The sequence below is a fragment of the Homalodisca vitripennis genome, chromosome 3 (assembly GCF_021130785.1).
Source record: "Homalodisca vitripennis isolate AUS2020 chromosome 3, UT_GWSS_2.1, whole genome shotgun sequence".
Lineage (NCBI taxonomy): Eukaryota > Metazoa > Arthropoda > Insecta > Hemiptera > Cicadellidae > Homalodisca > Homalodisca vitripennis.
This window is the reverse complement of record NC_060209.1, coordinates 78,730,469-78,742,802: the sequence shown is the minus strand read 5'-3', so window position 1 is coordinate 78,742,802 and position 12,334 is coordinate 78,730,469. Positions and strand designations below refer to the sequence as shown.

General features: G+C 33.2%; 1 protein-coding gene across 1 annotated transcript; it reads left to right on the top strand.

Annotated features, from left to right (window-relative positions):
- The first annotated feature begins 1,065 nt into the window (after positions 1-1,065).
- Positions 1,066-6,498, top strand: LOC124358669 (LHFPL tetraspan subfamily member 6 protein-like). The gene is made up of 3 exons (XM_046810972.1): positions 1,066-1,220; positions 3,283-3,381; positions 5,136-6,498. The coding sequence occupies exons 1-3, from the start codon at positions 1,139-1,141 to the stop codon at positions 5,252-5,254; spliced, it is 300 nt and encodes a 99-aa protein (XP_046666928.1). The 5' UTR covers positions 1,066-1,138; the 3' UTR covers positions 5,255-6,498.
- The last annotated feature ends 5,836 nt before the right edge of the window (positions 6,499-12,334 follow it).

The window sequence follows — 12,334 nt, the reverse complement described above, 5'->3', positions numbered from 1 at the left end:
TATTTTGCTTAAATCGTTTTTACGTTGTACTATTAAACTACAATCAAATATTACCAGACAAATTTAAACGGTCCTTCATATTTATTCTATAATTTAAATCTGTGTCCTGGAATCCTGAAGTATACAATATCTTCCAATTCAAATACTTTGTGATTTCTGATGCTGTTGATTTTATAATACATTGGCAATACGTTTAACTCTATCTACGGTTAAATATCAAATGTATACGTTGCATATAACTAAAAAAATCAATTATCCATCTCCTAATCGGCTCTGTATATCCTATATAATATTTGCTTTTTCACTCATCGGAAATATCTATCAATGAATTTTATACTATAATATAAAATATTATATATATACTGTATAGGCAAAATGCGCTATACAGTATAATTTTATAAATAAGGATAAAGTTTAATTTCCTGTATTATTTTATATTTATACTAATCGGTATTAATAACCCAGCAGGGATCACTTCTGGCTGGTTTATACCTTTCAGTTGAACCTGCCACTGGGCACAGCAAACACCGATGTATCACTTAAATCTGGACAACCCTATGGATGTCCAGGAGCGGCACATCACTAACCACAAATGTCGAGATTCTGGGGTGCAAAGACAATTCGATAGGTCTAGTTTACTGCGGGAGATGACTGTTAGAGATTGGTGGGGTTCGTTCCCTAACTATCAGAGGTTCTTGCTACCCTCAACAAGGGTGTGCCATCCCCTGCCAGCAATGACTGGAGAGGTTGGTTTAGAGCTGGACTCCCCTTCTTCCGGAAGGACATAAAGTTATTAAGATTACGGCATGAGATTAGTGCCCTAATTCTTCCTCACTCCCTAATCTTATCCATCCTGAATATCCTGTCACTCCGGAAGTAGCGCTTAGGTTCTTACAGGACTAAGTGCAATTTATAAAGCTTCTTGTCCTAAGAGAAAAAACAAATCGGTATTAAAGTTTTAAAAAACAAAACGATTGATAACCATATTCTAGTGTTGTTAGTATAGTGCCACTTTTTACAAGGTTTTAACTACTGGATACGTTTTGAATACAGGTGGAGAGACATTCCAAGTTGGTGGTGGCAGATCAGTACAGTCCTGCTGTCCCTAGCTTGTGTCCTCACTATCATAGTGGCAGTGATGGCGGTGTCTGCCTGCTGTATAGATTACGTCATTCACACAGCCACAGCGAGAACAGCGGGAAGTCTGCAACTGCTAGCGGGTATGTGGTGTAGATGGCAGATCACTACAGTCCTAGTGTCTTTAGACTGTGTCTCCACTATCATAGTGGCAGTGATGGCGGTGTCTGCCTGCTGTATAGGTTAGGGCCTACGTCATTCACACAGGCACAGCGAGAACGGCGGGAAGTCTACAACTGCTAGCGGGTAAGTAGTGTAGATGGTAGATCACTACAGCCCTAGTGACTTTAGACTGTGTCCTCACTATCATAACGGCAGTAACAGCAGTGTATAACCGCAGTATAAATTACGTCATTTACACAGCCACATCGAGGACGGCGGGCAGTCTACAACTGCTGGTGGAAATGTGATGTAGGTGGCAGGTCACTACAGTCCTAGTGTCTCCACTATCATAGTGGCAGTAATGGCAGAGTCAATCTGCTGTATAATTATATATATACATATATACATATTACCTCTTATGTAAGAACATGAAACATATTTTTGATAATCAAATAGAAAACACTAAGTTCGTAACGTGTTTTAAACCCAAAATTTACATTTGAAAGAAAGATGAGTTACATAGGACAGAGGTTATCACACGATTGGTGTCTTCAGATTGTATCTTCACTATTATAGATCGTGACAGTGTCTACTTCATGCAATGATTTTCTTTAATGTTTTCATTTATGTTACAAGTACTGTAGATTGCTTTACAAATTTAGTTTCGTAAAATATTTCATGTACTTTCATACAACATTTTTTGGTTAATGTGAAATTGAACTATGTCTACTAGTACTAAGCTCTTACCAATAGTGCACGAAAACCTTATCCTTTCAACATTATTTGTTTAGGAAACTTGTGAAACAACTAGCAACAAAATAACAATAACAATTTAAAAAATCCAGGAATATACGCTATTATATTAAATTTCCAGATAATGTGACAACTAAGACAAATAATACTTCACATGACGAAAACAATGAACACATGTATGTATGTAGAATATTATAATAATTCTGGGTGTATAATTGTGGGCCGTATCACCTCACACAATAGTAGCGGTGGTCGTAAAGGTGGATTACAGCCGTGTAGTTAATGTTATTGGCTATGAGGGAGTAGCGGTGACTTGCAATGGGATTATGGTAGTTCAGTGTCGGTTCACAACACAAAACCATTCTATATATAGTGCGCGAACATATAAAAGCAATTAAATATACGCCCATACCACTTATGAATAGTCTTCAATTAATTAACAGCTTAAACATTATTATTCATTTTCATGTGAAAATCAGTTATTAATCAGTGAGGAATCTTTTTAATTAATTTCAATTTATAAACCCCACGTAACAGATTATATAATGTTCAATTGGTGAAATATTTTACATTGAATTATCAATGTGCATATATTAAAGTACATTTACTGGTTAACTTCAGTGCACGTCTAATACAGTTGTCTGTTTGACTAGATTTACATTTCGATAATTTTAATGTAAGACTGGAAATAATTTATATTTATAATAAAATATAATTCTATCGAAATCCAACTAAGAGATAGAGATGTGATATTCATTTTTCGGCCGGAAATCCCTACAAGAGTCGATGTATATAAACTGAACGATACGTTAAAAGTTAAACTTTCTAGAAAGTTTTAAGGGAGCTTATCTTGTTGTTGGACACGTAGACACACTTTGTAACTTTGCCAAGAGTTGATCTTCTGAAACAAGTTTGGAATTCAGCTTCAGAGAATGTTTCACGGCTTGAATAGGCACACTGATCTTATTATTAAGCTCACAAAATTGAAATATGTTTAGACTTAAAAAGAACACGATCATCAGAACTGAGTATTTACTATAAGATATGTAGTAGTTTGTTTTATATGGTTTCATATATTGTTTGTACATTTAGTTTACGATCTCATCCTTATACATTTGTCTCATGTTTAGGTTGTATACTTCAGTAAAAATAGACAATCTTTTATTAAATCGCTATTGCTTTATGTGTCCCATACAAAACACTTGGTGGGAAACAGTTCTACAGTTGAACAGTTCTGAAACAGTTCAAGATTCTGAGAGTCTATTAATACATTGTGGTGTACTGTTACAGGAATGTTGGTGTGTGGAGGACTTGTTGTTTACCCTCTTGGTTGGGACAATAAAGAAGTCAGAGATTGCTGCGGAAGCGCTGCGCATATTTATACCTTAGGTACTTAAAGTAAAGTAAATACATTAGAGTCACAGTATAGTCTTATTTTAGTAGTTCTAAGTGGTATTGTATTATTTACCCATCATTCAGGGTTGAGGTTCTCACGTTTCTTAGCCTGTTGACATGACTATAATTCACTCCGTGTCGAAACATTGCTACACCAATTAAAATCTTGAGATATTTCCACCCTCTTCGCCGTAAGAGCCATTTTCATACATACAATTCATTCATAAAACTAGCAGCGTCAGTACAGCACTCCGCTTATTAAGCTGGTAGATAATAATCACAAAGACATAATCAAGAAGGTCTATAAAATAACAAAAAAAAAAAGGAAAATATATATTACCAAAAGTTGAGCAGTCTGCGATAAACAATCCATATCGATTATTGATTGGTCATATTCATTGTGGATTGATCTCTGCCAGCCTTCGCTCACCTTTATTAGTGGATATGTATTACTGGATCTGTTAGTTATTATTTATGTTGGATGAATATGATTCTCGATAGCAAGGTTGAAGATAATCAATAGTGTTTCGACGCAATTTCATCCTGCAAACTAAAATGATAGTCAAACCAGATCTAGTAGACTGGAGAGTTTTAGTGTCATATTATTTATAATAATTTGAAATTAAACTCGTGTTAAATATGAAACGTTTATAAACTTATACTTAGTTTAAATCAATAAACAATGAACGAATATAAAAATTTATTTAAATGTACGTAAATAATATCATTTAATTAGTAAACTACGTAAAAACCATCTATATCATTCCATAATAATTTAAATTTTTAAACTAATAATATAATTTTATTATCCTAGACTATTGTTATCGTTAATGGGATTTTTTTTATCAGACCATATTCAGATATGGTCACTTTGGATAATACTTAAGACAAACTAAAGTCGTTAACCAAAGTACTGAACTTTTTAAATGTGCGAACAGTTAGTTGACTTTACAGCTCTCACTTCAATTTAAAGTTTTTTTTGACACTTAAAATTATAATTTGAAATGACCTATTCAGCACATAGGTATAGTATGTTAACTTGTTATAAAACTAGACAGAAATAATTCATATCATTCAATGTTAAATACTGTATTGCCAGGAGATGTTTTTAAAAACACATTTATTCTCATGTCAAATTAATCCTTACGTTCTCACTATTACGTTCAAAGCTGCTAAGAATTGTAGGTACTGTCTTAAGTATAAAGTTAAATTTAGTAACATAAGTTAATTCAAACTTATAATTAGCAGCAGTTATGATTCGTATTAAAAATAAATAATAATACGTTATTAAAATAAAGTATGAAATAGTGGAATTGCTAATTATTTTCAGTATCTTATTAATTAGAAATTTTTAATTATATTTTATTACAAATATAATTTTTAATGTTATATTTTATATTTATAGGGTTTTTCAGACTATTGTTAGGTATTCAAAAATGGTATTACACAGTTAAAGTTGTAGTAATAATAAACGGAAATATCAAACTGTAACATATTCCTAAGTGTCTGCACACAGGCATATAAATTGATAGTATTGTTATATAAAACAACTGTATTTATGTTCCCATTGTGCTAGCATAGTTGTAAATGTTGTAAAATAAAGTAAAAATTTTGTCACACGTTTTACGATCCTTACTGTGTCCAGAGTGATCTACTGTATCTACCATTCGTTACACTACCCCTTTTAGATTCTCCCTCCAAACACTTGCCAGAGACCTTTACTCAAGTATAACACTTGTATTTTTCAGGTAATTGCAAGTTGTCATGGTCGCTGTACCTCCTGGCTGCCGCGGTGGTCCTCCTGGCAGTCTGCTTCACCTTGAGCCCGACTGTGTCCAGAGTTAATTACTGTGTCTACCGATCGTGACACTGCCTCTTTGTCGATCCTCCCTCCAAGCACTTGCTAGAGACCTCCACCCAACTCTAACACTTCTATACTTCTAAACAGACTAGTAATAAGACTACTGTTATCTGCATTAAACTTTTTTAATCTAACGAAGATAAAATATGTGGTCTGTATATAGGTAATTGTTATCTAATAAAAGATTAAAACTTTGCATGGTGCTTAGAGTTATCAAGATTGACCTCTCTCTGACTTGTCACAAAACGGTGATATATTATTACCAAAAAGCAAACATATGAAACAGAAACAGAGGAATCTCAACTATAAAAATAGCTACACGATGTAAATGTGTGTGTACTTCGTGTGACTATTTTTATAGTTGAGGTTGTCAAATATGCTGAGATTTTGATTTCTCAAGATTTTAAGTGTTTTGACTCCTAAACTTTTATTCATTAGGCAAACATATTTTCTAGCACTACTACAATTTGATTTTTTGTTTTTGTTCGTTTTAACTCTGTTTGTGCTTCCTATAAACTTGATATATTTCTATAATATCACTTTTGTGCTCATTTTTATCGGACCTAGCAACTTTTATGCACTAATTTAGAGCTTTTATCATTTTATTACGAAGTATTTATGCCTCATATTTCTAAATCACTTGGTTTCTTCATAAAATTAAGAAATCCATGTGATCTTTGAATCCTTTGAACACCTTTGGTTACTACTACTCGACCTACTATCTAGAGTCTGTTAAAACGTTCAAGTTTACGTTGTTAAAATTTGTAAGTTTCATAAAACTTCGTAAGTTTAGGTATGATAACAAATAATGTAAGTGTTACGTACTGATTGGTCTCAACACTTTCAAAATTGGTAAATGAATGGAAATGTTATTTTATAGTTATACATACTCTCATCCCAGTTCTTTATTATTCCAATATTAACATAAATATTGGTCTGAGAAGAGCTACATCAGAAATATAACAACTGAAAAAGAATTACATAAAATTGTGATTACTTAGTTTTTAGACTTTTTTACATATCTGTTAAACCTTACAAACATTAATACGACTTAATGTTGCCTAAATATAGTTGTTAATATATTATAACATTTAATCAATAGACTATTAAACTGTTTGCATCTATGTTTTGTTTTAAAATCCCAAATGTTCCTTTCCAAAACTTGGTATCTTGTAAGTTATACTTTTAAGTTTAAGTATACTTAAAAATTAACTTGCAAGTCAATGTAAAAACTAATTAAATGAGCAGTAGGCGTAACTTAACGATTAGGTATATTTAAAAGTTTAGTTAATTTTATACTCAAATTGAGTTATATATTGTTACCAACTGATAACCTTGAATTGTATGTTAATTGGCAATTTTCGCTAAATAAAATCTTTTACAAATAATTTAGTGAGTTTTTATTTATACGTCTTGTCAAAAGGATTATCAGACTTTATAGAGACTCCATCCTGAGGACAAAGGCCTTTGGAAATATTTTTAGCTCCAACTAGAATCTGAAAATCTCTGGTTTCCAGCCTCTAGTAATTTTCAGCATTCGCAAAAGCCTGGAACGGGGGCCAAGAACCCGTTCGGCCTGTACTATTAGGAGCATCCTAAGACACTTATGTTTCCTCTAATAGTCTTCGGCATAAATGTTCACAGATCGCTTTTAAATCTCTGATACACTGGAATATCTTAGAAAATTGAATTCTGAGGACGTGCACGATTAGGACTCGACCATTAAATGTCATTGGCCACAAATAAAATATATATCATATTATTGTTTAGCACTATGAAGCAGCTCTTTACCTGAAGTTACTTTTCACCAAAACAGCAGTGTAGTTCAAGTTTGATATAGTTTACAAGTATCACAGAAATATATAACTTACAAAAAAAACAAACCTACACAACAGTAGGACGCCAAAACGAACGATTTGTTTGTTATACTTATAAGTAGTCAAATAACTTCGCTCAGTAGCAAATTATCAGAATTTTTATAAAATAAAATAGTGGTGTTTACTATTTTTAGTTGCTTAATGGCAACAACTCACGAGAGTGTCTTTTTCAAACAATCGTTTCCAACGTTTTAAGCACTCACTGCAGGATATATCCTTAATGGTTGGTACAAAGAAAATCTCTAAGCTCTTCAGCAAAAGCACAGAACAATTATCTACAGTTTAAACAGATGTTATACTACTGGACTTAAACGTTTTAATGAAAGGTAACGTAAAACAGTTATAACAATACTTAAAACAGTTTTACTGCATTAGCAAACTCTTAAAAGGTCTACATAAAATAAATCACGCAATGTTTGGTCCATCAGCAGTAATTCTGTTTTTCAGTGACACAAAGAATTAATCGTGATTTGAAACCTGACGTCACATGCAGTATTCGTTGATCGTCATCTCCATAACGATTTATATATATATATATATATATATATATATATATATATATATATATATTATATATATAATTGTATAAATAGCAATAGCCTTATTTAATTTCAATAAACATTGAATCACAAAAAGTACTTGCTCCGCCGGGAGTCGAACCTGGATCTCTCACTTGCTGGGTGAATGTGCTACCATTACACCACAGAGCGCTTACTTTTTCCGATTCAATTATTTTGTATTTGGCCGTATCTGTCACATATGCGTTTAAATAAGCAAACTAACACATGATCGGAAGACCAAATACCTGTCAAACGACTTTTATTTACATTAAATTGTATAAATGGCAATAGCCTTATTTAATTTCAATAAACATTGAATCACAAAAAGTACTTGCTCCGCCGGGAGTCGAACCCGGATCTCTTATATATATATATATATATATATATATATATATATATATATATATATATATATTATATATATATATATAGACATATATATATATATATATCAGTGTAGTTTTCATAATACACAATTATAAGCAAGAAATGTAATACAGAAAATGTATTACTAACTTTACAAAAAATCACTTCAGACTCGGTCATTTCAAACTCCATATAAGCCCTCTTCCTACATTAAATTTAATCATCTTGAATATGCATTGTGTTTACCTCCATAAAAATGATTTACAGTTACTATAAATTCTTTTGCAGTTAATATCGCTCACTATTTATATTTTACCCACTTTCCATAGGGACATTAAAGGTTAACATAAATATATTCCTAGAATGCGTTTGGAATGTTTGAAAAAACCTATAAATCCTTTTTAAATTTCGCAGTTCATTTTTTTTAGTTTAGATTGTAATAATAATTCCTCATAAATAAATATAAACCAGTCCGCAAGTGGTGAAATCTGTTTGATGCGAAAGATAAATATAAATACGTTAAGTTTTTTTATTAAAAATTAATAAATTTTGGAAACTTTTTATGTTAAAAAATCTATAAAAGCATTAATAAGTATTTTATAAGGCCAAGCTCATCTTTGTATCTCAATCAATTATCGGCAAAAATAATTACATTTTAAATTGTCAGAAATATAAATAAATTGACAGTGTATTCTGTAAATTTACTTTATAACTGGTACAGCTTTCAAAACAATAACACTAGCAATATAACTATTAAGTTAATTTTAAGCGATATAATATAAATAAGTTCTAACAATTTTACATTGGTTTCAGATTTAATAAAAGTACCACATCATTTTGAATATTACCACTCATATGCAGTCAGAGCATTCACATTGTCGGTTCCTAAATTTTTAGCATTGAACGAATGATATCTTGTTTAACTAATACAATAAAATATACAGCTTATTCAGATGTGGCTAGTTCACGCTGATAAATTACATGCAATTCTGTGCGGTTTAAAGAGGCATCTCTTTTTGAATGACCTCCAATTGACATCCATACAGCCATTCTTGTCAATGTCCTTATCCCTTTCTGGGAGCGCTTCTATGGTATACAATAGTATATTCTCATTATATTTTTAATAAGGGGTATGACATCTTAATATTACTTAAGACTAAACATTTAATTGAAAATCTGAACTCAATCGTACAATAATGCGTGATAAAATTACAAGCGTATGAAATTTAAAATCTGAGCGTCAACGAAGCTTATTACACGAGGGGTCGAAAAATATAATTTCTGCCTGCATCAAGGTACCACGAGAACAAACTGACCTACAGACATGCATGAAACTACATTACTATAGAGCTAACACAGTTCGATGGAGATGCATGTCACTTGATGAGTTTTGGCTTAGTCACCATTTTGACATTTGTCTTAAGAGTAACCATGAAGGTAACTAGGAAATAAATTTCTTCGTACACATACCAAATCGTTACTTGGTGACTTAGTATGATAGATTTTTAATAAGTGATCACTGATATGAAACCCAACATAATAAACAAAATTGGTAAGATATCTCGAGTAAGATTTCCATCCATAGACTTCACATTTTGAATGAAAATTCATTTCGACGTAGCCAAGACTGTGTTCTATGGCGGTACATATCCATTCATTGACTAACAGTCATTGTACAGAAGTCTTTTGTAAATCTGATTCTATATGACCTTGTTTTATACTTCATATTCATTGTAGTATTGTTCTATTGTCTTAGTTTTAACCCTAGAAAGTATTTTTATTTACTTAGTGACTTATCTTTCATTACGGACTATTGTACTTGCATGATTCCTCCGACTTCAAAATTACAGAAAATGACTTATTGCTTTTTTATTTTAAGAATTGTTACCTTTAATAACAACAAAGTGCATTTTAAGTATCTTACATGGACATATTTAAAGTTTTCTAAAACAATTTTGAAGTATTAAACATTTTAAGCGATATCCTAAAATCTGAAATGGTTAATTGTCAATGGCGAGTTTTATATTAAAAGGTAGATAAGTTAATATTTTTGAATCATTATTACTTTCTATATAGTGCTAACCAAGATTTGTATGCTTAATATTTTATAAAATATGAATTTTAAAACTTCTTTCAACCATCGCTGGCAAACATCCGTCTGTCTAAACTCTGCGCTCAACTGTAATTAAGGAATGGGTTTAGAAGTGTTACTTTCAAGTCTTTAAATGTAAACAAGTGTTTCAGCCTCTCCCGTCATTAAAACATCTCCAAGCATTTAAATTGGATTTTTAAATATCTGTGGTAAGAATTCATATTTGAATTTAAACATTAAATAGACCTGTGTTATTCGGTATTTAATTTAAGTTTATAAAACATTCAAAGTTTCATTGGTTTTTATATCATGAAATTGTTAAATAAATTTGAAAAAAAAATTTAACACACGTTTTTAAATCGAACTGAAAAGAGAAAAATAATTCTTCCTTATAACAAACAGATTCATGATCCCAAGCAGATCTTACTAAAAATGTACAAAAAAGTGTAATATCTATAAATGTGAAAATACTTGATAGAAAACGTGGGACGTATGAAAGGGATAATGAGTACTAGAATAATCACAAACCTAGCATCTGGGTTTAGGGGATGTGCTGACCTTAGTTCGGGTGATACCCATTGAACTGGGAAAGTACCTCCCCAGGGGAGACACTAAGGTGCCACAAAACACCAATAGGAGAACCGAATCCAACCATGGTTGGACTAGGTAGTGGCCCGATTGTGCACTCTGCGCCGTGGTGACCCTCGGCGCCACGCAGTAGTGGTACCAGGTTATGGCGATGGTGATGTTGGTTGATGAGTAGTCTGCAGCGACTCTTGAAGTGAGGAACTGGAGAGTGTTCATTGTTGTAGAGCAGGTCCAGCTGAGGACGTGGAGTGGAGCGGCTGATCATGAGGATCAAGGTCTTTCAGGTCAATCTCCAGCACAGTTAGGCAGCAACAGCTTTGTTCTGCAGACGCTTTTTTGTGGAAGATTTTCACGTGGCTCTGATACAGGAATCCTGAATTTGTAAGGGTAAAATATCAGGGCTTTCCATGACCAGGATCAAAACATTTAGCACCCAGGTCAATAATGCCAGAGCTTATTGTTGTAAGTCCTTATCCCACAGACTTTCAGGCAGAAGTCGCAGCCATTATGAAGTGTGATCGTGAGAATCTTCGTCTGCAGTACAGGAGTAAGACGATCAGCACTTTCAAAGATAGTCAGGAAGTAATGATGACGCTGGACAACTGTGTGGTACAATAGTCCAAAAATATCTGGTATTGCTATCAAGTCGATTCTCCCCTTGCTAGAATCAAATATATAAATGATTGTTGAGTTTCTGATCATGAGTAGATCCCTGGGAATGGTAGTGCAGATACCCTGACGCTCAGCGTCCAATATAATGGGACTTAAAACCTTCTGTGGCATTTCTAGGTATGCATTCTTTTGGACTGTCTCGAAATGTCTTCGCACTGAACATGAGAGAAGGTAGAAGCTGCATCCGAGTCTGAGAATGAGCAGAATGGTTCTACAGTCACCTTCCCCTAGGGTGACGTTTGACCTTATCTCACTAGTAGATTATTGTCTTTTAGGTTATGTGTCTGATTGAGAGACATGGCCACCTGAGGAAGCATCTTCACAACGTCGGCATCCTTCGGGAGGATTCGTGTGAACAGAATGTGTGACGAACAGGTGGAAACTGCTGAACACCTGCTCTTTAATTGCCCTGCCAGAGCAAGGGAGCGGTATGCCATCTTTGGTATTTTGGACAAGGGTGGTGAAATTCCCCAGGAGGACGTAATAGATTTTTCGGCGGTTTTTGGAACTGCTGAAATCATAGACTGGTAGTCCTCATGGTGTGCTTCCAGGGTGTCCAAAAAAGGCCCTTAAGGTTTAAGTGCTTGGCAATAGTCCGCCCCATAGAAGAAGAAGAAAGACAGTGCATTAATTTTGTTGCAGTGAATGTGTTGACAAAATATAACATAGCTAGAGATGTTTCGTAATTTAACATGTTGACTGCGGTGGACACAGCCTACTACTATTCTTGTTGTCTTAAAATCTGTTTAACACCAGGGACCCTTAAAATGTCTAAGTAAAATTTCAGTCAAACTGGTTGAAAAGTTTACGCGTGAAAGCGAAACAATAAAATAAAAACAAAATACATATATGCAGATATATGAAAAGCCTACATGGGTTTAAAAACGTATACAACCGGCTCTTGTAATTTACTTCTGCTCTAATGTATTTC

Bases quoted from the DNA above. Each gene is read 5' to 3' on its own strand.
- LOC124358669 (XM_046810972.1), top strand. From the start codon at position 1,139: ATGGCGGTGTCTGCCTGCTGTATAGATTACGTCATTCACACAGCCACA. The intron at 1,221-3,282 runs GTATGTGGTGTA...GTACTGTTACAG, and splicing joins AAGTCTGCAACTGCTAGCGG to GAATGTTGGTGTGTGGAGGA. The intron at 3,382-5,135 runs GTACTTAAAGTA...TGTATTTTTCAG, and splicing joins TGCGCATATTTATACCTTAG to GTAATTGCAAGTTGTCATGG.